A 25477-nucleotide genomic window follows, 5' to 3' on the forward strand; every position below is an offset into this window, starting at 1 on the left:
GATTTAATCCCCAACGGGAAACTATCTAGGAGGGATTAAATAGATCCCTCCCATGTCACCTAAATTCTATGGGAGATGAATCACTTGCTTCCCCTAATCTCTTTCTTGAAATTGTGTTCGGTTTTGGTTGGGCTTTTAGCTGAGGTTTTGATTTGGAAAGGAAGATTGAATAGTTGTTCCTAACATAATGAGACGACAAAAAAAAATAAAATGAATCAGGTCAGAGAAGCTCACGGACAAACAACATGCCCTCACTTAGAACTGGATTTGGATTATAGTATATATCTCGAGCATTTTTGTTATGTTCTGCAATTGCTCATGCATCCAGACCAAGCACAAGATCCAATTCAGCCAAACAACAACTACATGACAGAGGAAATTTGGAACTTTGGATGGTAGCATGCTCATGCAACATGCTACATTGACATTCAGAATCAACTACTGAAAACAATAGTATACACAACTGGTAAGAAAGATGGAGGTTGCTTGACAACACGTGAGAGCATTGGTGCCTTGCTAGAGTGAAAAGCCATCAAATAGCTTCCCTGTACAACAAAGAAAGCTGCACATTAGCCCCGTGGGCGCAAGCGCGCGTGTGTGTGTGAGAGATCAGACCTCAAGCCAGCAAAACACCAAGTTCCATTTCATTTCTTAACTAAATCAAGGCAGATTATGGATCCTCATCACAAGTACTCAAAAAAATTTCCGTGTTATCGGGATTCTTGAAGACACCATATTCTTTAGCCTTTTCCTCCTTTGTCACTCCCATCGAGTTGAGAACATATATGCACCTCTTGATTGAAAAATCATTACCTTGAGCAACCTCCTTTTCTCTTGCTAACTGTGCAACTTCATCTTCAGCCTGTTTGGTTCTCATATCAAGGTATCTCTCCATTCCTTCCATGCTACCACTCTTCTTCTGTCTCTTTGGTTCTTTTTCTTCTTTGTTTCTTGTTACAGCAACAACCATTCTTTGTGGCCTCTGTTAATTCCTTTCAACACTTGTATCTTCATCTTCAATTATTTTGTACTCTTGCATCTGCATCATCTTGTCCATGATAAGCCAAAGTCTCTTCCAAGTCTAAAAACATAACCTCGATGTTACCAAGCTCATCTGCACTCTCAACTTGTGTAAGAAATGGATACTGTGGTGGCTAAGTAGAGGTGAAATTGTAGGTTCCTTCAGCAGTATGACCTACACAAGGAAGTTATAGTACAAGAAAGAGTAAGCAACATACAGTTCTCGTAAAGCATAGATATTAATAACAAGGATTATGACTTGTGTCAAAACTAACCATCATAAAGTTCTCCCGATACATCAAATAGAGGAAAAGACTTGCTATGAAACTTCTTAGCTTTAGTAAATGACTACACAATAAAAGTAAAACACTGAATGATTGAGGTATATGATTAGAGTAATCAGATATCTATTGACTGCTATAGTCCATCTGAGTTTGGCCAAGAAATGGAGAAGAGGATGGGAACTTGGCAGTGCTCTCACATATCTTATGGTGGAAAGACTATCCTTACAGAGTCATGTCTCAGTTCTATTCCAAACTACACCATGGGAATTTATTTGCTACTTGAAAAAATTCACTAGAAAATGTAGACTGCTAGAGCAATTTTTTTCGGGCATGATTCTGGGCATAAGAAGAGATACTGATTACTTGTCTTTTATCCAAATATATAATGAAGCTAGAGAGACAGGAGATAATGATCAATGCTAGTGTCACGTCCCAAATTTCGTAATAGTGTGATTAAGCTTAATCATGCATCATTAGCACCATAATTAGTTTCGAGGTAAATTATTTAGGCACACTAGAGTACTTTGTTCTGAGTCATTTGGATGAGAGAAAGAAATTCGGGAGAGAAAAGAATGTGATTCGCAGTTGAAACAGACTTTTTCTCTAACATGTGGGATCCACCACTCGGCCCCACACCTCACTCACTCAAAGAGACAGCAGCCCCACCTGCTCTCCCTCCCTCTCCCTCACTCTCCCACCTGCTCCCACCCGTGCTCAACCGGCCACAAGAGCAGCCCCTCTCCCTCTCTCTCAAGCACTCTCTCATTCTCCCTCAAAATCCCACCTCAAGAGAATGAATCAAGGTGCGCATGTAGTGTCTACGCGATCACTAGCTCGTAAGCTATCCATCCCTCCAATTCATTTTTGTTTTCCTGAAGAATTCGAGCCAGTTTTGATGCCTTTTGGTGTTCATGGTTAAAGGACAAGAAGCATCGGTGTTCTTCCTCTTCCCGAGCTTTCTTCCTTCAACCGACGGTCCCCAAGCTCGGCAAAGAATCTTGAGTGAGTCCCCTAGGCATCCATGTAAAGAATCCGTGTTTTGGTTGGATAGATTTCAAATTTGGAGTTAGGGTTGTGAAGTTCATGTGTTCTTGAGTTTTGGAGAAAATTAGAGGATTGTGGATGAAATTGAGTTAGGAATTGAGTTGATAGATTAGTGAGTGAGTTCTAGACCCCCGTGAGCCATTGCGAAATCTTGCTCTTTGATTTGGAATCGAATCAACCAAAGTTTCCCCTTGAAATTTCTTTCTACACAAGGTCCGGAGTGTTCGGAGAAATCTCTGGAGAGTCCGTAAATCTCTAGGACTCTGCAAGTCCGGAGAAATTTCTGGAGTCTCCGGCCTTCTGTATTTCTCCGCCATTGTTATTTCGCGAATTTCGTGTCCTTCCTTATGTCTTATCCTTTTAGCTTGTTGTTATGCATATTGTAGCATACATTGTTGCACTTCATTCATGCTCATCATTGCACGAGTTCTTGTTTAGTGAGCGAAGAACCGGCGCGTGACCTGTCCATGGTTGAAGGCGACACCAACCTTCCCGAGTTCTGTGAGTATTGTGCGGGGAGTATCGGGTGATCACCTGAGCAACAAGGCAAGCATCTAAGCATACTCTACCTACTACTTTGATCTCGTATGATATAATTTGATAAATTATATCGTATGTATGTTTGCATAATTGTAGTTCCAGACTCGGGTGATATGGGTAGAACCTATGTTGATTTGCATTGCCTCTACCTTAAATTATTGTTGATCCATATCCTTGTACCCTGTGTTTAATACTATGTTGTCTAACTTAAAAGTGATACGAGATGCTTAGCAATGCATTAGGTCATCAGTAGAAGTTGAGTGGTGAAATGTTTCATCGTCCGCGAGCATAGGCTTTAATTACTGTCACAAATTAATATTGTTGGGTTGATGATGTTGATTGGATGAGTTGTGAGTATGAGGCGAGATGTGGGCGGTGCTAGGGGTATCTTCTACACTGGAGGAGTTCCTCGGGGTAGTTCGGGAGAGGAGCTCGGATACCGTAGACAGCTTGCATCGTTTAAGATCGTCTGTCGATACAGTTGGCTTTAGCACTTTTCTGTACTTACCACATGTCACATATGGGAACGATAAGCCAAGTACCATAAGTCACCGCGTTCATTGGAATCATGCGCCCGGGATGTGAGCAAGGGCTTGTAGAGGCACCTGAGATCCGCCAATAAGACATCGGACACTTGGGGTCTTAGGTGGCCTCCACATACATCGAGCATGGGCACAAAGGTTTGGGGTGGGTACGTGAAAGGCTGATATGTGAATCATCACTCGCAACCGACGGGTTGTGTGGACGGTGGTCTCGTGTCGTGTGGGTCCAGGAGTACTCCCTTGCAGGGTGTAAAATCAATTCGAATTGCCGTGCTTTCAGTTATCGAGTAAGCTTCTGTTCATTTGCATCGGTCGTAGAGTCACGAATATGGGATGATATGTGGTGGTTTGGTATGTTGGGACATGACGGTTATGGTTCTGCCTTACACTTATGTTTATATTGGTTCCAGTTACATTTAGGTTATATAGGTTGTCTACAAGATAGTTTTGGTTTAGGCACTCTAGAGTAGATGCTCACATGTTTATGTCAAAAGATTGCATTTCGCATATGTAAATTACTTAATCTTGTGGCCTTTTTCCTTGCTAACGGCTCAATATATAATCCTTAGAGTCGGTTTATTTATATGTGACCTATATGGATTGAATCTTGCGAGTACCTTCATACTCAACTGCTCTATAGATTTTACAGGTGAGGAGGAGTCGTGTTTGGCTACTTTGTGTTCGCCGAAGTCGATGGTGGGCAAGAGTAGTGCATCCTACTCTCTTGTGGTGTGCTTTTGGGTGGAGCCTAAGGGCATATGGCTCCGCCTAGTTTTTGTGTTGATAGGTTTTCTTCCACTGCATAGTTGTCTCTTTTGATGTAAATTGTTGAAAATGGCTTAATGCTTAAGAACTTGTAATATAACTTTAATTATTTGCTCTTTCTTAAGCTGTGTTGTGATGCTATATGTTGTAAAGGCATGTGTTCCGATCTTGGGCACAAAACACGTGCCGAGACTACCAGGATGGTATTCTAGTTAACCGTTGAGGTTGTGATTATGTTTAATGATCCTCTGACTATTAAATAGAATACTTTTTGGATGATTCCTCACAGCTATGAACTGTTAAGAAAGAAGTTGTCGATGTATTTAGTAAAGGGGTACCCTGGCAAACGGGCTTCGCGGGGGATATAATAGCTAGAGGCGTATATTTCCTAAAATAGGTCGGTCACGTGACCAGGGTATGGTTCCCACGACTAGTACAAGGCATACACGATCAGTCTCCCTACGTCATTGCATAAAACCACGACCGGCCTCACTGGTTGTAGGGTTGGATCTGACACAACCTGTCCAATCGCATTTACTGACATACACTTAAGTGTTTTCCTTCCCCAGGCGCCAACTCTAGTGGACGAAGTCATGGACGACGCATAGGAGCATTGTCCCGTCTTGTAATATTAAATGCTATGGAGTGGGACTTTTGCATGCCGACGTGGCGCCACATGACGGATGGGACGTTGTCAGCAGACCGATCAAGAAAGTGGTCGGGGATGGCACAGAGGGGCATTGTCCCATCCCGTAGCATTAAATGCTGTGGAGTGGGACTTTGCAGACCAGCACAACGATGCACGACGATGGGATATACTGAGCCCTCCGAGCAAGTGGACACGCATGTTCCTTTGTAATGATGGCTTGGGTTAGATATTAGGATGGACATACTCTTCTATTTGGACCAATATGTAAGTTCTCCTCCTCCCTACTATGAGGACCCTGTTTGTAGGAAAAGGCAGATCAAGTCTTGCAATTAGCTAGAACTATCTTTGTAACCAATTGAGATCCTCTATAATACGACACACATGACGTATGACTATTATCCTCTGGGAGACATGAACCTGTATAAATTCTTGTGTCCCTGAGTCCATCGTATGTGCACACATCAATTCTTGAAACGTCGTTCACGCACTCGCTGTCCAGCATACCCTGAAATTATTGTCAGGGACTAACCCTCGATAGAAGTATTTAGGTGAAAAAGAATTTTACAGCAGCAATGATACAAATGGATCCTAAATGTTTCAGACTCCTGAGACTGCAAATCATATCATGTTTCAGTGCCTTGTGGCTAAATATTTTGGGTGTTGTCGTAGTGATGTTTTTTTGGCCATCTTCCCCTTATACATTGAAGCAGTTTACATAGTTAAACTTAAAACAAGCAGGCAGTATAGAAAACCAAAATTTGATCTATATCTTGGTAGCTACATGCTGGTCACTATGGCTAACATGAAATGATTTTGTGTTTAGAGATAAGATTTTACACAATCCACAAGCTGTTGTTTATAAACTGACATTATTTACGTAGCGATGGAAAATAACTAACTATAAAATTAAGTAATGATCAAGAAATCATCTTACAATGATTATGTTGTTCCATATAGCTGGTTCGGCCTCAATCATACACCTCTGGTCATTCCATGAAGCTCCACTTTTCTTCCTAGCCTCTTTCAGCATCTTATATACTCTTTTCAACTCCTTTTCCATCTCTTGGATTTGGGCCTTTGTGAAATTCACATACTTATCCCTATCATGGAATTCCTTCACGATCTTGTTCCAAGTTTTTGACGACCATCCATTTTGACCCCTATAATCAGGGGTGTTGTGCTCATACAGCGACTCAACAAGGGTATTCTCTAGGACTGGATTCCAAGAGACTCTTGATTTTTCTACATAAAACAAGGATCAAACATCAATCCTTTCCTACCAACAGTAACTACGAGAATCTTCACTTAGTTCTTTATTTTATGAAATGTGGCAACTTTGAGGATGGGGAAGCGCTTCTTAAGAACCCCAAAACCCTTTCAACATGATTCCTCAATACCGCATGATGATGGTTAAATATCTCTTTGTAGTTTCAAGGTCTACGGTGACGTATGAAAGGACAATGATATCGCTTAGAAGGGTGAATAAGTGTTTTTCTAAAATTCATCCCCTTTTACCGTTGGCCTAAACTTGCAGCAGAATATAAACTAATAGATTTTTCACAAGTGAAAAACCTAAATATGCTAAGCTCAACTGGTGCACAATCATCCTAAATAAGTGTGAAAGTTATAATCCTAGGGTGACAAAAATTATTCAATTCTAGCAAAAGATATGTAAGAAAATATTAATTAAAAAACCCTAAAAACATTGTTCACCGGAGTATTCGGGTCAACCCGGAGTATCTAGGTTGAGAGCAGATTGTACAATATCCAAAGTCTCCAGGTTCTGTACAGAATGTGCTCAAAATTGAAATTAAAGTATGGCTAAAGAGTTCTAGCTTAAACCAAAATGAAGTCGTGCGTTCCAAGTGATGATTCCAAGTAGATCTACGAAGAACCAACAATCAATTTCACATGAGCAAGTAGATCGAGCAATATGCACAAATACTGGGTAGGAACTCAAAAATAAATAAACCAAAGATGAGACACAAAGATTTATTTTCCGAAGTTCGGATTCACCACCATGAATCCTACGTCTCCTTTGATGAAGCTCCAAGGAGCCGGGTCTCTTTCAACCGCTTTCCTCGATCCACTAGCTTTATTTCTTTCCTTGCAGAGGTGAGATAGACCTTCACAAACTTTCCCACGATCACAATAAGCACGGGAGCTCACTGGGCAACGCCTAGCGGTCTACGAGGCTTCACCTCCAAGAGTAACAAATGCCTCACGAACTTCTTGCCGATGAACTGAAGTGCTCAAGAATGGATTTTAGCTCACTTGCATTCAATCTTTCAATCTCTCAACTCAATTCACTTTTCTTCTCAAATTTCTCATTAAAATAGAGTGGGAAGAAATTCTTTTGGCTTCGGCTTTGAGTATTTCTTGGGGAGCACCAGCAGCAACCAAAGCAGGGGGTGAGGGGATATAAATATCCAACCCATAAAAATTAGCCGTTACAACACTTTTGTACTGATCTGGAGTCTCCGGGTAAACTAAAAAGGCCCAAACCGAGAACCCAACTCGGAACCTCACCCGGAGCATCCAAAACCCAGAGTATCCAGATCAATCCAGAGTATCCGGGTAAACCAAAAAGGCCCTAAAAGACTACCCGACTCGGAGCTAAACCCGAAGTCTCCGGCCAACCCGGAGTATCTGGGTCAACCCGGAGTATCCGAGTTCAACAGAACTGACCCGTGAAAAATGGCGATAACTTTTGATCCCGAAGTCTGATTTCGACGATTTTGGACTCTATGGAAAGCTTATTCAGAGGGCTATCCATAAGAACAAAATTCTTAATCTCAAACACATTTGATCAAACTAAGAACACTTTGAAACCCAATTCGGACACTTTCACACTTTCCGCACCAAATTTCTAAAAAGAACTCTCACTTGGGTTTGGTTAGAAACTCTTGAGCATTGAGACACGACAATTAGCTCTATGTTGCATCTCTCTTAATAGTGTGTCATACCTATACTCAAATTCAAATGTAAAACTCGTTTGAACCAATTTGAGCCTTTGAATTCCTTCAAATACCGCTTCTTTCTTTCAAATCTTGAGGTTTGCCAACTTCTGTATAATCTTCAGTCCATCTTTTTTTTATTCTTCATATGATTGATGTGAATCTTTCATAGCTTCCCATGGCCTCACACAGCTCGTTGGCACAAAGCCTTCACTCGCTCTTCACCACCGTTTTGGTCCTTCGGCGCCAAACCATTTGCTTGCCCTTCACCACGGATGGTCCATCGCAGCCGGGTCTTGCTTGCCCTTCACCGTATTACCATAGAAAACCATTTTGTATCTGACATCTTCAAGGAATTCACTTTATCATATATGGAGTCTAGTCTTATTCTTCACTTCTTGGCATATAGAATATCTCAATTTAACTTATGTCTTCTTAAGGAACATAACCCCAACTCACTCTCAAGTACAAAGCACATGGGTTAGTACATAAAACTTAATTGGCAATTTCATACATTTAGTTACTTGATCTCCATAAGTAACTTAGCCTTCATGCTTCAAGCTTTTTCTTTGAGCTTTTCCTTCTTCTCATGAGCATCACTAAGATCTCAATGACTTTGATACAATTCTTTGAACTCATAGCATTTCTCAATGAATCCATACTTCATTACTTATGCATCTCCTATGGAATAACCTAATAACAATTTTCAACATAATTGTTAGTCTATAGATATTATCATTGACTTACCCGAGCATCACTTAGAGCTTATTCATCTTGATGCATATCCATTCTCCATGCATCACCTATGGAATAACCTACTAACAATTCTCATAACCATTGTTAGTCCATATTGTCTTTAATTAATAAAACCACACATAAGGGCTATATACACTTTTAACCTGTCCCGTACTCCTTCAGATGGTATCTGACTCCACGATATGGTGCAAAGAAAGAAGGGGTGTTGGCATGCCCACCATCAACCAAATAGTACTTCCCTGGAGGTACTTGGAAACCATTGTTGTAACATCATGAGTTTAAGCATGCTAAATTAATTACAAATTTCACTCCAAATTAATATTTTTAGAATTAATTAAGCTAACTAAGATGAAGAAAATAGGTATGTGGATGTATATATACCATTATATATACATTCATATATATTAGATGTGCTAAGTTGAATAAGTATTCTAAAGTGCACTAGAATCGATTTCAAAATAATCTATGCACTAAGTTGGTTCATCTACATTTGGATTATGGTTTTATGGTTCTTTGTGTGGAGTTATGAAATTGAATGTCTCTCAATTGCAAAACTATTCTTAGTTTCTATTCAGCTTAAACCAAATTGGATTCAAAACCCTTAAATTCAAATACTCTCCCGAAGATCTAAATCGAAGTCCAAATCAAGGTTCAAATATTCCAAATAGAGTTGATCTGAATTCAAAGTCAAAAATCCAAATTCAAAATATTCCATTTTGAATTATTCCAAAATCTCTCTCTCTCTTTTCTTTTCTCTTTCTTTTCTCCCAGGCCGATTTCCCTCCCTTCCTTCCTTTCTCAGTCCAGTCGGCCCGGTCTCCTTTCTCTCATCCCCCCCGCCCACTGTCTTGGCCCACCTCGCCCGCGTCGCGCCATCCCGCTCTCGCGTGCCACTCGATCGTCCATGCGTCGCATGTCGAGTGGCCACCATCGGCCTCCTTACTCCTTCCCCTTTCCAGCGTGACGTGCCCGTCGGCTGCCGTTCCTCCTCCCTGGGAAATATCCCGTGCGCCGACCAGCCTCCTCTTTTCCTGCTCCCTCCTCTCTCTCTCTCTCTCTCTCTCTCTCTCTCTCGCTCTCTCTTTCCGCCCACACCGTGGGAAACGAGGTGAGCTTATCCTGCCACCTCACTGTCATCGACCCCATGACATCCACGACCGCATCGTCTCTCTCCAGCTCCCTCTTTCGTCTATAAATAGTGCACCCGGCTCCTTCTCCTCACCCTTTCCCCCATTTTCCACCGCTACCGCACTACCATTGCCGCTGTTCCCGCCGTTGCGACCTCATCGTCACCAATCTGCCGTTGATGTGCTGCCGAAGAGCACCAGGGAGCCCTCGCCGTCTCGGTGCCGCTCTCTATCCGCTGGAAGCCCGACGTGAGCTGCCCGCGCACGGAGCCAAGCCGTCCGCCGTTGCCTCTTCGACAAACCTCCGGCCACCGCGACCAACCAGTCGTTGTTCTCCTTCTCGGTGAGCCTCTTGGTCCCCCTAGCACCCTCCTAGCTAGCATGTAGTCACCCCGAGCCGCTGATTAGCGTATAACCGCGCGTCGCCACGTGTGTTTGTCTCCGCCTCCATGCAAACATCGCCACCGGCGTGCGCCTTTGCTCTGTGATGTGACTGAACATCGTGTCGTGATGCCTTGAGGTGATAGGCCTCCTTTTCTTACAGGATTGGCATCTCCCCGTGCAGGGGAGGTGCTGCCTATTTTTACCCGTGCCATTGTCCCCTCTCCGGCTGGCATCTAGCACCACTCTCGCCGCCGACCGTCGTCGAGGTGCTCCTAAACGAGTCCGCCATGTCTCGTAGAAGCCCGACGTCGAATTCCCATCATGAAGCTCCGGCCGGAGTGCAACTCCGGCAAGCTTTCCTATGCGTACCACCGTGGATTCCTCACTGTCGGCCATTTCTCCCTCCCATCCGCCGCTCGCGCGCCCGTGTGCCTACGCACTCGCGCGGATCGGCAAACAGGCCATAGCTCGACCTGGCCAGCCCAACCACCCAGTGGCTGCGCTCTGTGGGCTGGCCCAACTTCCAAGTCTGTTAGCTAGCCAGCCCAAGACCCGAACAAGCCTGCACTGTACGGGCCCAGCACTATGCAGCCCAGCCCATCCGAACCTAAGCCCAGCCCATCCAGGCCTGGTTTGAGCCTAACTCGGCCCAAACTAGTACTGTTCATATAGGCCTCACAAATTCATTGTTCAGTAGGAGCCACCAGTGACTCCTACCTATGAATAGTGCCATTCATATTTTTTTGATTTAGTTTTAGATTAAATCTTTCGGGAGTCATAACTTTTCTGTTCTGACTCCGATTTTGACGATTATTTCGCCAAAATTTGTCTAAAATCATGATCTACTCATCTGTCACATTGTGATATCCATTAGGGCATATTTTATTTTCCATTTTATGTTATTTGATTCTTCTCTAGTATAGCTTGTTGTTGATCGTAGTCGTAATTGCAGAAAAGCACGACTTCTGCGAATTCTGCGCGGGCAGTGTCATAAGTGAGGAAGATCCTGATTTCATCCAATACTTCGAGGAAAACTCTGAAGAAGACAAGTCATATCTCCTTGATCATATTGAACCTGTGTGTTTAGATAATCTACATGATCAACTAAAACTTGCCTTATTATCGCATGGGCTATGTATTGCGCTTTTACAAACCACTTGCACTATTTAAATCCAATTAAACACTTGCCATGCCATAAATATTATCATCCAATATACATATCACCTTAGGATTCCATGTTGTTAATTATAATAACAATGGACGACGCCTTGATATCTAGTATGCTTAGGATTGAATACATCTTCTCGGAGACGTCATTTTTAAAATATATCTCTTCAAAGATAATGATTTATTGTTATCCATGTTAACTCATATACCATGAATTCTTGATGGTTGTGAATTCCGTGGTGGTTATGAAATCCTTGTGTCCTGTGGGATATGATGGGAGATGTGTAAAAATCGGTGAAAACTATTTCTGGCAGGGGGCAGGTAGAGTAGTCCTCTCGGGAGGATGCTCTTGGGGGCTTGAGATATCGTGGGGGGGGGGGGGTACTCATTGCCAAAGAAGATGCTCGCCTCAGCCGTGTAAGGATCGAATCAATTGCTCCGACATGCTAAACCACCCCGTTCAACCATGTGTCCTGAATGGGCAGAACTTGACTTCTTCTTCACCGGACTGAGTTAGACATCATATCAGGAGGCTGAGAGCAGCGAGCAGTCAAGTGGTCATCTGTCCCTCTGTCCCTCTATTTGAAGCTTGCTAGAGCCAGACTAGGCTTAAAAATGGGATTGGCCTTCAGTACATAGCAGCTCTGGTGCTTGGGGGAAACTCGTGAAAAAGCCTAGCAGGAAAGGTGTTTAGAGAGTCTCGGTATGATTTCCTCATCTGCTTGCAACAGTTGGAGGCTGAGCATATCACTTGGGTAAAGTTGTACAACCTCTGCAGAGTGTAAATCTATTCGAGTAGCCGTGTCCACGGTCATGCACATGCGAAGTATGACCTCATTTAACTAGACTCAGGGTGCGCGTGTCTTGATGAGTGTGTGTGGACTAGATGTCCATGCGATGAGGTTCCTGGTTCAATCCGCCAGAAGCTGCGTGGTACTAGAGGTACACTAGATGTGATTATAGGGACTGCAGAGTGAGGCGTAACCCCTCCCAGGACCGAAACAGCCTCAGATACAGCTTGTTACCTTGGTTTTGAACGATTTAAACTATTTTGAAGGTTAACAATAGAGAATACAATGGAATACCTGCATAAAACTGCTTTACGCTAAAACTAAAACCATAAAGCTTTGTCCTTGTTTCATCCCTTATGCATCTATCAAACACTTTGAAGTAGTATAGGACTTGCTGAGTACCTTCCGTACTCACTCTTGCTATCATTCAGATGAAGAAGCTGATGTCGACTTCGCCGGAGGCGAAGGAGAGGATGAAACGTAGTCGTAGAAGTCACGTTTGTACTCTAGCTGCTTGTGGCTTGGGTCTCTACTCTCCACTGTGTTTTGTTGGCCGTTCGGCCAGGTTTGTAACCTTTTGTACTATGTAACCTTAATAACCATGTATGAAGTTTGACTATGATATTACAACTGTTATATGTACGTATCAGCTACTTGATCTAGAGACTGATACAGGAGTCACAGGAGATCCCGGGATTGGGGTCTTACAGTTGTTCATTGAAGATCTAAGAACTCTAGCGTCCGTAGCCGACCCTTCCCATCCCATAGATATGAAAGTGATATTCAGATCAAAATCACAAGCTATCATCACATTTTGGCTAAGAGTACTCTTCCTATTTGTAAATGGAGCGGCTTTGTCAGATGATATGGATATGGGTATATGAGTGCCATCAATTGCACCGATGCAATTCTGCACCAAAAAAAATACATGTGATTTTCTAAAATTTGAAAAAACAGATATTGATCATGATAGAAGTGTTAAAGTAAGCACTTTGAAGTAGGGATAAAATCTACGATCTCTTTCTATTTTCAAATGTACTCGATTAGGATTGGGAGACTTCAGAAATTGCTTGGAGATGGTAGGGACAACCTTGTCAAAAAAAATGCTTCATGTGACGATGATAGGTATCATTACTATGCCCAAATTTTTCTTGGAGATCCTCGTATGAAGCATTATGACTAAGCATGTATAAGAAGAACCCCAACTTCTCTTCAACCTTAATCCTGGTATCACAGACCAAGGATCTGAATATTTCAGGTTCCATCCTAAATGCTACCCGACAATTCTTGACATGCCCTTCAAGCAGCTCCTGAACACGCTCCTCGCCTGTTAGCGCTGATGTATGCCACCGCTTCTTTTCCCTTCCTTCACTAGAACCCAACAGATATAGTGCAGGGAAAATAAACAACATCATATCATCGTCCTCCTCATCCCTCCTCTTTCTAATGCGATCCCTTATTCTCATATTCATTGCAAAACTAAAAAAGAAAGTCATATAAAACAAAAGTGAACACCCATAATAAAAACAAAACTTCATTTCAGCAAAGGATTCATAAAGGTGCATAGATAAAGAACTTCATTTCAACAATAAACAATATAGATACTAATGCAGGTCTAACAATATAGATAAACAACTTCAAGAAAAGGAAATAGAATAAATCAAGTATCGCTTGGAGAGGGTACAGGGTCCAGGATGGTGGGGGTTGATCTTCTCCAACTCTAACTGGTGCAGGGACAATCTACAAAATAGATACAATGTACATGAGTAAAATTTAGAGATCGAGCTGATCACAGAGGTCTTCTGAAGCTTTTGCTCACAACTGGGTAAATCTTTTCCCAGTATTCTTTGTTTCCTATTACATACTTGATACTCCTATAAGGCTCGTACCGTTGACATTCACTACTTGATAGTTTGATGGTTCACTCTCTGTGATATATTGAAGCTTAAGTTTTTGTTTAGGGAAGCAACCATTTGACTGGTTATTACTTAGAACTAGAGTGGGAAGCTGTGATGCATTTATTTGTAGTATGTAAGGAAAATCTGAGCTGTGCTAAGACTATTTTTTTTAAAAAAAAAAAATCAATTGATCAAAGGAGAATATTAGACAAAAATGTAGGCAGTCATATAGAATCGTTATTATGTTATAAAATAATATGTTACTAAGTGTGGTATAGTTCATGTTTGCTTTTAGTTGTGCATCTATTACTACTAAGATACTTGAATAAACAAATTAGATGACTATATGCATATTTGTTGACTAAGGGCCTATTTGTTCGGGTTTCTGCTTCTGGTTTCTCAAAAAAGCTGTACTTTTGGCTTTTCTGAAAAGCTGCTTTTAGATTTTACAATAATTTTTTGGCTTCTCAGCACACTACTTCTCAAAAAAACTACTCTCAGCTAGCTTGTTAGTTTCTAGTTCATTTCCTTATAAGCAGGCTTCTACCTTCTTCAGAAGCTACTTTTCAGCAAACCTGTTTGTTTGGGCTTCTGGTTTCTGGGCTTCTGACAGAAGCAGAAGCAGCCTGAAACAAACATGCCCTAAAGTTTCTGAACATTATTGCCCCCCGCCTCACAACTGCATGTCTCTTCTACTCTTGCAAAGGAAAAGTGCTGATTTTGCCAAGCGAGCAATTCCTGGTACACATAAGCAGTGAATCCTATTAAATTTTGGAAAGTCTGTAGTAAGAAAGCACATGAAATTTAAGCCTCTAACTTAAAGCTGAATACAGAGCAAGTTTAGCGCCATTCAATTCCATGTCATTTTAGTGGTTAAGTTCCATTGAAGCTTACTGACTCTAAATTGGTTCCTAGTTTCCTATTTCACCGTTAGAACTTTACTACTATTCACTATTAAGTATTTAATGAACTTTTGAGTCATGCTAATTAGGACCATAAGCATTATAAGCTAAAGCTATAGAAAAGTGGATGGTAAGACACTCAGTAAGATGCAAATTTTGCGAGAATTATGGCTCAATTGATCCAAAGTTGGCACCTTAACCAATCAAATATGCAAATCAAATTAAGAAAAGATAATTTCTTGAAGACTAACAAATTGAAGAACCGGGCATACATGTGAGTACTAGCAAAGATTGATTGGGCATCCGGAATAAAAAATCAATCCTAATAAGCAGGCAAAAGATCTCTCCCCTGCAAATCGTAAACACAATCCAAGAAAACATTTCCCCCTATCCTAGCAAGCACACATCCATTTGAGCAAGACTCTTGACAGCAGGAGATAAGCATAAACTAGGCAGAGTAGGAGAATAGGTCAGGGAAGCTCACCGGACGGGTGGTGGTGGTGATGGCAGAAGGGCGATGCGGCGGTAGGGCTGGCGAAGGAGAAGGCATCGGGGTTAGGGTGGGCGGGGAGGAGGAGATCGAGTGGGATGGGCACATCGGCCATGAGGTACTTGTATATGAGCGCCTGCTGCTCGAGCTTTGCCCACTGCCTAGTCGTGAACACCGCCACCCCCCGCCGGTGGTGGTGGTGCCGAATCAAGAATGATAGGACACAAATCAAGAACCCTAGACGTGAGGGAACCCTATCACACGAGAGCAGAGGGGAAGGAAGAGGAGGACGACGCGTTACCGGCAAGAATGTGGCCACCAGAGGGGATGGATGCCGGAGGGGAGACCGTCGCCTTCGAGTTGACTCGTGTCACGCCGCCGCGTCCTCGTCGCCTCCGAGGATTTTCTCCATGCCTCCGCAGTTGATGGTTTTTTCCTGAGGGGGGTGGGCGACGGGATGGGTCGGGTTACAATCCCAGTTGGACTTAAACAAACATGTAAAAAATGATAGGCCGAGAACATTTCCACGCACGGGCTGATCCACGTGGGTTGGGCCACGACCCTGGCCGTTCCCGGCCCAATCGAACAAGGCCTGAATTATCACTACTCAAGCAAGCAACGTCCATTCCCAAGAAACCCATCTGTTGCAGGTAAAGTAGAAATAAGAAAGATCAATAACCATACCTAAGAATCTCACTTGATCTTGTAGGTACTACCTTCGTTTTTGTTTACTTATCACCAGTTTTTTTACTGTAGCAAGTTTGACTTTGCGTTTTTTTCTATGAAAAATTCATGAATACTTAAATATATATAATACTAATGAAGTACATTTCACAATGAATCCAATGATAAGAAAGTTTTATGTATCTATAAACTTTTTGTAGAAAAAACACAAAGTCAAAATTGCTACAGTAAAAATCTGATGATAAGAAAATGAAAACAGAGGTAGTATAAGGTAGAAACTGACGAAAGACCAAGGCTTTTTAGGAGAATGGTTGGAGGTTGGTGCGTCAGTTTGGAGCAGCCCATGTTGCAGTGTCCCCGACAGGATGATCAGTTTCAACCTTTTAGCGGACGCTTGGTTCCCTTGTCTCCATCGCTGCGGCCTCTCCTCTCGCAACAAGGATGTTGGCCGCCTTTGAACAGAACAAAACAATAAAGACGACAGTCATGTATTTTCTTTATGGCCATTGACCGACCGCTATGCAACAACAGAGGGAACACCCATGTCGGAAACAAGCCTACCGGCCGCAATCAGAGCAGAGTCGAAGGGCAGCGGGTCCCACATGGTAGCGGCCGCACTAGGATTCGTTGATTGCATCTCAGCTCCGCCACCGCAGTTTGTTTCTTAGTGTTCCCCTCTCGCGGCCTTCCTAGGTTGCTCCCTCGCTCGTGTCACCACCCACCCCTCATGCCACCGCCTGAGGCGGCGATAAGGATGGGAAAGCGTTGGGAAGCGACAAGGTCCTTTCGTTTGAGTTCAAGGCGTTGAAGGTGTGCTTGAAGTTCACGTGCAAATCCCTTGAACATGAGGTACGGCCTGCTGCCTTGTCAATCTTCTAATTGGAGTAATTTGTGTTGTTTAAGAATTGTTGATAAACTTAAAGCTTTTTTTTTTACCATCTGTCTGTCATGTTTCATACTAAGAACACAGCTCAGTATGATGAACAAACTTTAGTTGTCGCGTGACTGTTGTACAGACTAATGTTAGTGTCTTAGTGATAGATGGTAATTATAAATCATACTTTAGTCATTTTGCTTTTTGGTACTCTTTAGTAAAAGTTTTTGGTACTCTTTAGCAAAAGTTTGCTTTGTGCTCACCACGTAGCTGCGTTAAGTTTTGGTACCAATGTAACAACAGGAAATGTGGGTTTGAGTTTGATGTGAAAAGAAAATCGAAGGAAGGAGGTAAAGTAAACTAGCTGTGCATTTTTGGAGCTCCCTTCTCAGTTCACTGTATTCTTGAAACTCTGTTCGTCAAACAAAAGGCCACCTCTTGGATTTTCCCGGATCACAATCAGTTTAACTACAATCCGGAGTTTCAAGAATACAGTGAATAAGGCCACCTTTATTCAGTTTAACTACAATCCGGAGCGCAATCCCTAGGCAATGACCAATTGTCTCACTAACAAACAAACCCAAAACATTTTTGGATGTCCCACCTATCTGTCACCCAACAATCGAGACCTTCAGCATTCAGATGTGAAACCAAGATATGAAATCCAGTCCTATCCACGGTATAGATAGATTAAGGTATAGATAGATTAAGTGAAGTTATATTTATCGAAAATTAGGGTGTTTGATTGGTTATATTTGTCTATAGAGTTTGAATTGAGTTTTTATTTGATCGATCGAATCTGAGGTTGCATGAACAAATTTAAAAGTTGAGATTGTGATTAGTTACTCGTATAAAGATAAATTGTGACACTGACAAGTAAGTTTCTCTGTATAAATAGATACAAGAGCATGTATACATCCGATCAGACTGCGAAGTGAAACTCGAGTTTTACTCTACAATCAAAATAAGATCATACATTTACATATATCAAACTATATTACAACAGTGAAGAACAACAATAAAATAAATATTATTTTAAAATTATACATATCCATCCAGCTTGAGTAGATTGGGAGAATAAAAAAAGCTGCAAGTGTGCACACCTCTCCCCCAACCGAAACAACCGACCAGCAAAACAAAACAAAAAGGGGAAAGAAAAACAAACTTCTTGACTACGAAACATAGGAAACATCACACTTACCTAAATTAATTGTCAATTTTTCCAACCATTTTCGTCGCAAAACAACGAAATCTATAACTCGGGAACACTAACCCCGGCTCCATTTGACGCGGCTCCGATGGTCGCCGCCACCGCCGCCGCAGTCCACCCGTGAGCCCTCTTCCCGCCTAGGGTTCGATTCGCACGCAAAAATCGCACACCCTCTGTTTATTTTATCCATTTTTCGTCTCCAATTTTGTTCGCGTGATTTGCTCGTGTTGCATCTGATTCTGCCCCTGCGGATGGATTGGGCGCAGCAGCAAGGCGTGAGCTTGCCGCCGCCGCCGCCGCCGCCGCGATCCGACCACCCCCGGATGCAGTACCAGCACGGCGGCAGCCGCAGCCGCATGCCGCCGTTCGCGCGCGGCGGCGGCGCATACAGCCGCCGCCAGAAGCAGTTCTACGTGCCGCCGCCGGCAGCCGCGCTGCCTCCGCCGCTGCAGAACAAGTATGAGGTGCTCATGGAGGCCGGCCGCCTCGCCGCCGAGTACCTGGTGGCGAAGGGCGTGCTCCCGCCGGCCTCCCTGCAGCGCGGCGGCGCAGTGGGCCCTGGGGGGTGGGGCCAGCTGCCGCCTCCGCCGCCAGTGCCGGCGTCGCAGGAAGCTCCGGTGCACTACGACGCCAGGAATGGCCGGCGGCGGGTTGATGATGAATATAGTAATCCTAACGCCCGCTCGCGGCGGGACCGTGGTGGTGATTACAGTAGCAGCAACCGTAGTAACTATAGTGGACGGGGGAAGAGGAAGTTTGGGCCTGACAATAGATATTCGGATTGGGGAAGGGATAGGGGGAAGAGCAGAGGGTATTCGGATAGCTGGAGTTATGATGAGGAGGATGAGGATGGGGCTCCTGGGTTTAGGAGGGAGCGGCGAGGCAGTGGTGCGATTGATGAGGTTGGGAGTAGCGTGTCGGGGGTGGCTGGGGAGGGGCCAGCCTCGAAGGTGGAGGCGATGGGGGAGTCAGAGCTGGAGGATACTGGGTCAAAGGTTAGTTCTAGCAGCAATGTCCGGCAGAACACTGATGCTCTGCAAGAGCTGGAGGATGAGAATGAGAATGAGAATGAGGCAAATAAAATGCAGGAGGATAGTGTGGTGTCTACTTCAGAGGTAGTGGAGCAAACATTGAATGACGATCGTAACAGTAACAATGCTTCTTCTGGTGTTCAAGAGGCAGAGACAAAACATTTGCCAATGTCCTTAGATGAAACTGTTTCAGATGGGAGGCCTGAAGATAGTAGTGTATTGAATGAGAAGGTTGAAGATGATAAGCCTTTGGATGAGAAGGCTAAAGATGATATGACTTCAGATGAGGCCTCGATCATGGAGACCAATTTCTGTAGCGATTCTAGAAATTTGCTGAACTTTTGTAGTTTTGCAAGAATTCCAACAAGACCACGATCAGTGCTTGCACACAGGAATGCAGGACCAGCCCAAAGAGAAACTGCTGTAGCTGAACAGGTTGATCCGGTTTCCTCTGAAGAAGTTTCCCGGATGGCACTTGATGGAGGAGCAAATGCCAACTTCTTAACTACCATCCAGTCAGACAGTAAAGATGATCTGGTCGGCCAAGAACGCGCTGACCTAAGCACCGCTTGCAATCAAGTAGCAGAATCAGTGGTATTCCATGAAAAGGAAACACAAGGCAAAACTGAAGAAATGGAAGAACAGAATAGCATCCCTCAACATTATGGAGTTCGGGATAATAAGGAGCACATTGAACTGTCTCCTGCACTGGTTTCTTGTCAGAATAACTTGAGGTTGCAAGTTGAGAAAGGAATACAAATTTACAATATAGATACACCACCGCAAGATGAAGAGTTGATTGGTTCATCTGATAAAGGGAAAGCAGTTGGCGCAGAGTTATCACCTACTATGGGGGCAGAAGCTGTTGTCACAACGGAAGAGGAAAACCTGGGTCAGTCTAGCTCATTTAAAATACATGATCGCAACCTGGTTGCTAATCCAGAGGTTGCTGAGGTGCGAAATGATCCTCGTTTAAGCCAATGCTCCACTGCCGGATGTTCAGTGGAGCTACAAGATAAGCAACAAGTTGACTTTGGAACAACTGTTGGTAACAATCCAAGTGATACTGACACATATGCGCCATTTATATTGGGAAATAAGGCAGTTCAAGTTATTGATATCAAAGATGACTCACCAATTGAAGCTGGTACTTGTGACACTTCAAAAGCAAAGTGAGTTATTCTTTTCTGCTGTTTCATTCCGGTGAAAGATACATGGAGTCATAGAGCGAATGTCTCATTTTTATTTCCGGTATTATGGGTTGATGATACATGGAATCAGAGCCCTTTATAAGAAACTTGTCTCGGACCAGTTACCTTTAGGTGACCATATTTTTGCGGACAATTATTAGTGGTAGATTACACAGTTATTGCTAAATACTTAGTACACTGCTGTTGATAAACAAGGTCGGCAGCTGTACTGCTACTACTCAGTTCATGGCAGATTCCTTGTAAATCTTGCCAGTATGTCAAATAGTCAACTGCAAGAAATACATTTTCACATTTATTTCCAGTCAAGAAAAACATGGAACCCATTCATACTGCTGGAACATGAATTAATTTGGGCTATAGTGCAATCAATTTTTTAACCCCTAAGACTAGCCCCAAGGGATTCCCTTCAGGAGTGATATTCTCGTCGTGAAGGGATTTTCGTTCCCTTTAGCGTTCCAACGGTTTTCCTTCATGACGGGATTCTCAGGGTCATTCCCTTCAGGACGGGATTCTCTCTCCTTTCCTTTCGCGATTCCCTTCGAAGGGAAGCTGTTGGAGATGAGAGAATATAAAGGGAATGGGAACAGGGAAGGGAACGAAATGGAAGGAATATGGTTAGAGATGGTCTAAGAACATTGTCAGACCTGTTACAGATTTCTGTCTACCTTGTACTTTGATTATAGAAACTATGTCATAGTAGTGTTGAAGATGGACTGGTCACTGTCTTTCCATCTAATTATAGTGCCACAGTTATTTCTGCATGGTGCACTGGTAACATGGGGCAGCCATCTCTGTCCATGTCAGCCTATGCATCTGCTGTTTGCTAATTTTACTGGATATGTTAATTTATCACTGTGGCTTCTGGCCACATACTTGAACTCTGATGCATTTTTGTCTACTAATACAATCTACTGTCAATCAGAAGTGACATGATATATTCTAGCACGGAGAATATGATGAACCCTACCGTGAACACCGATGTTCTTCATGGTATCCAAGATGGTTATAGTCTTGCAATTTCAGATTATATTGGTGCTGATATGCCATGCTACCAATCAATAGAAAGAGACCTTCAAGCTGGGATGGGCCTAAATGGTTCAGAGGTGAGGTTTCCTGCTATTTTTAGTCATCGCATAGACGCTTATGAGAAAAATTGCTATTTTTAGTCATCGCATAGACGCTTATGAGAAAAATTTCAGAGTCAGATCTTGCCTCATTTCTGTCATCTGTAATGGAGTACTTGCCTTTTTTTTTTCTCTTGCAGGGCATAACTGTCATGGATGATCTAATATATAGTTCTCTTAGCGACATTGGTAACTTTTCTTCTTCTTCACTTCTAGTTTTTCTACGACTATGTGCTTTATGTAGTCGTTTTGTTGACACCTGTGTAGTGCATATTTGTATGCCTCATTTTGTAGCTTTCTTGTCGTTGACATTCTCTCATTTTCCTTTTTTACTTTGAAAGGCTGTAGAAAACTTAAAAGACCACAGAAGATATGCCTAAGCTTTAATTTTCTAAATTTTTGAAATACAGAAACAAGAGTGGCAAGTACAGGAGATATATTTTGAAATTGCTCAAGTTTAGCAGCATCTTTTTTTGTCCAATACAGACAGATAGTTCAGTGGGAATGCAATATGTAGGTGGCTTTTGCCATCTTATTGGGTAAATTACAGTCTATAGTCTGCATAACTTCCTGTGCTATATGTCAAACGGGAAATCAAAAAATGGGTTATCTTATTGACTTATTGTATGATGTGCTCATACAAAGTTGTGTCTGGTTGGCTTCCCAGGACAATAAGCGATTAAGCTTGCACGTTACAAAGTGTTATCATTTGCCAGAAACGCGGCTCAAATTTTGCATAAATCATCAGCACCAAAGCCTTTTCTGTCTAGTTCACGGAAAGTCTAGAATTGCTTCTTAGTTTGTTGGAATGCATCCAGCTCTAAGATCCTTGCGTGGGGTTTTTCGGTTCTGCCCTATCTCCCCAACACTGAGATGCAAACATTTTAATCTTGTGGTTCCAGGTTTTATGGAGGTTTGGGACCAGCCGCCTCAAGACTATGAAAAGTTCTTCTGATCTGGCACCAACTCATGTTTCTGAAACTGTCCGGGAGTTTGACAGATACATACGAGTTTCTCTAGTATAGGCCGAAATAAAGCAGTAGATTGGGCCTTCCACATGGAGTGCCGTATGCTTGTGTCGCAGCAGTATCTCACACGCTTGCATGTTTCAGGCCATACTGGCACTTGCTTTTGTGAGACCAGGCTCTGCGTCAGTTAGTTCAAAGAATAGAGTAGAGATGTCCTGCCTTGCCCGACAAACTTGTGTAAAGAGTTATCGTATAGCTGTCTGTCATATAATTCAAGGTACTGACCCCAGCTCGATAGAGTATTCATCCGAAAGAATTATTCATTTGTAAACAGTTTGATATGCAAAATAAATTGTTTGTTTTGTTATATCTGTGTTCCTGCAGTGCTGCAAATTGTGTGTTTGTGGCTTGTTCGGATAGGTATAAAAATTCCTTCAATTGGGTAGAGGATCTGAACTAATTTCCTCGTTAGTTTGAGGGGATTTGGTTTATATTCTGCTTATCGACAAGCCCTTCCTGCTTATCCAAAAAAGCTTGGTGGCCTTTCCATCAAGATGCCAATGCGTGAAAGTGTCAGCAAGAAGAGAGGAGAGGTAAGGAGATTGATGGAATTCATGGAACGACATGCTAAGATTAAGCAAAATCTAATCCAGACGGTAGCTTTACTGCTCGTAAATGGAGAAGGCAACAATAAGTCAGTACATCTGGTTGTGTCTATTGGTTCACAGATTTGGTGGAAAAACTCCAGCAGATTACAGCAACAGCAAAACTTCAAGCTGGTGCTAACTCGTAACACCATAATGTGTATACATGCCTTTCATTTGAAATCAAATGCCTCCACCATGTTATAATCAGAAAAAAGTAGCTCAAAAAGAATGATGCTTTGTCTATCAATTGCTGCTGATTGTTTCAACCGGATTCAGACAGCGGCATCTTTGGCCTCCTCCACCAAGCTTGCGCTTTGTTTGCCAGAGCCAGTTGAGACCTTCACAGTGGCAGGCCTTAGCAGCCTCTCCTTCAGAAGGAACCCTCGGCGGACTTCATGGGAGACAATCCCTGTCTTGAATTGCATGGATTCTTCTCGTGCGATGGCCTCATGTACCTTAACAAGAAATACAGGTTATGAGCTCTGAGAATGGTGCATATACACCCAAAAGAAAAGCAATGTTTCTCACACATCTTCATTTTCAGCTGCAAAGCACTGTAAGTATCTGAAAAAATAAATTTTCTATATGATTATATGGATCAAGAGCTACACTGCAATTTAGATACTGGATGTTACTTGTAAGCATTAATCCTACAACCCCAAAGTTCTCACGAAGTATATATTGATATTGTGTGAAAGCTAAGCTCAACTCGGTACTATAATACATTCATTATGAATCAGGCCATAAAAAAACCAATATATCATTATGCATCTATTGATATCAGAAGAGAAATTTTTATGTGTGTTCACAAGATTCACGAGTGGTGTGTATCCTAGATTTTAAGGAGGCAGCCAGTCAGCCACTGACAATGTGAATAAAACGGATGACAGAAAAAGTAAATTATACTGACCGAAGGATCAAATGGCTTGCCAACTGTTTCCACGATTCCTACACCCAAATATCTTAACGTTTCAACTAACTGCTTGTATATGCCTTGATAGCTTGTGCTAATTGTCTGCTCCTTATCAGTCTCTGGGGTGATATCTAAATTCATCTGCTCAAAACTATCAACCAGTGACAACAGACTCTGAACAAGTTCCACTTGTATATTCGATGTAAACTTTGCACGCTCCTTTTCAGCTTGCTTCCGGAAATTCTCCAGATCAGCATTTAAGCGAAGATACTTTTCCTTCCCAGAAGATATTTCAGCTGTCATACTTTCAAACTGAGAAGCTGCCCTACTCTTCTCTTCTTCCACAGCAGTGATTGCCTTCTCAACTTCGCCAAGAACCTCATCATTTCCATCTAGAAAAGCTGTCTTGTATAGTTGAATTAGGTCTTTCATTGGAGGAAAATCTTCCCCATTGACAATCTGCAGAAAAGCACTCATTTTAGTGAAACTTGATGAAACAAACTTTGTCAAAATCAAATGTACGAGAACAAGCTCCAACAAAGAACATGAGCACTTCTGAATAATTCTGTTTCTCTATCTATTTCATCGTCCCCAGCTATGTAAATATTTCAATATTTTATCTCATTGCTTGCAAGTTGCAACAGTAGCTTAAAAACACAATCTGACAACTACGCCTTAAAACCTGTGTTCTTCTCTTATCACACTGTTCAAAATATTCAATTCAGCTCAGGAAACAAAGGCATTTTCCATGTTCTCCAAACAGCAGCGTTAGTGTCAGAATAAGAGCAAATTGGACGAGCAAAGCAATCCAATTTTAGCATACCTTATTCCGGCCAACCAGCGTAGACTAACACTACACAATCTTTTAGTATAGGGCATGCTTCATGTATACTAAAGACGAGTACTTATTGCAAACATGCACAGTTCATGAAGATCTTGTCACTCCATCACGCACAGTTCAGTTCTCCATCACTCATTCTATCACTCCAAGTGCAGCTTGTCATTGAACAATCAAATGAAGCATAACACCTAAGAGCACACATACATAATGAAGATCGTGAACTAAGACAGAACAGTGCTGTCCAAATCCCTCTGTCCCCCATCCACAAAGAGGCCCAAAGGGACGAAATTCTCCACGACCTAACCGCTCCACTGGTGCCTCTACTCCAAAGCTTGCAACCACCAACGACAAGATGAGGTCTCAAATGTCTCACCTTCGGGTCAGCGCCGGCGCCGGCGCCGGCGCCGACGCGGAGCGGCCGCAGCTCGGCATTGGGGCGCCGGAGGGAGAGCAAGGCGGGAGCCGGCCGGCCGGGCCTCCATCGAGCAGGTAGCACGGCAGCCGGAGCTAGGGTCTGGAGGCGGCGGCGGCCGGCGGAGCTAGGTCTTGCTGCGGCGGAGGCGGCGGGGCCGGCGCAGAAGCTTGCCGCCATACTGCCCTATCGTCTTGCCGACCCACTACTGTTCGGAAAATCCAAAAAAAAGGGGAAAAATAAACG

General features: G+C 42.9%; 3 protein-coding genes across 5 annotated transcripts; 1 reads left to right on the forward strand and 2 right to left on the reverse strand.

Moving 5' to 3' along the window:
* Positions 1–670: 670 nt before the first annotated feature.
* Positions 671–10464, reverse strand: LOC133889473 (uncharacterized). Its single transcript, XM_062329982.1, has 5 exons — positions 10272–10464; positions 5779–6086; positions 1296–1368; positions 1161–1195; positions 671–982 (listed from the first exon to the last, which is right to left on the reverse strand). Exons 1-5 carry the CDS (start codon positions 10462–10464, stop codon positions 671–673), a joined length of 921 nt encoding a protein of 306 aa, XP_062185966.1.
* Positions 10465–18095: 7631 nt separating this feature from the next.
* Positions 18096–22785, forward strand: LOC133887812 (uncharacterized protein At4g26450-like). Of its 2 annotated transcripts, none has more exons than XM_062327796.1 (4): positions 18096–20287; positions 21252–21429; positions 21591–21639; positions 22353–22785. In XM_062327796.1, exons 1-4 carry the CDS (start codon positions 18336–18338, stop codon positions 22403–22405), a joined length of 2232 nt encoding a protein of 743 aa, XP_062183780.1. In that variant the 5' UTR covers positions 18096–18335; the 3' UTR covers positions 22406–22785. The 2 variants fall into 2 exon arrangements, with proteins under 2 accessions (XP_062183780.1, XP_062183779.1); XM_062327795.1 differs by having other exon boundaries at positions 18099–20287; positions 21249–21429.
* A 266-nt stretch (positions 22786–23051) lies between these two features.
* On the reverse strand, positions 23052–25464 carry LOC133887814 (uncharacterized). Of its 2 annotated transcripts, XM_062327801.1 has the most exons (4): positions 25193–25464; positions 23976–24437; positions 23310–23520; positions 23052–23173 (listed from the first exon to the last, which is right to left on the reverse strand). In XM_062327801.1, the coding sequence occupies exons 1-3, from the start codon at positions 25409–25411 to the stop codon at positions 23338–23340; spliced, it is 864 nt and encodes a 287-aa protein (XP_062183785.1). In that variant the 5' UTR covers positions 25412–25464; the 3' UTR covers positions 23052–23173; positions 23310–23337. The 2 variants fall into 2 exon arrangements, with proteins under 2 accessions (XP_062183785.1, XP_062183784.1); XM_062327800.1 differs by having other exon boundaries at positions 23052–23520.
* Between the last annotated feature and the right edge of the window lie 13 nt (positions 25465–25477).

This window comes from Phragmites australis, chromosome 13 (genome assembly GCF_958298935.1).
Source record: "Phragmites australis chromosome 13, lpPhrAust1.1, whole genome shotgun sequence".
Taxonomy (NCBI): domain Eukaryota; kingdom Viridiplantae; phylum Streptophyta; class Magnoliopsida; order Poales; family Poaceae; genus Phragmites; species Phragmites australis.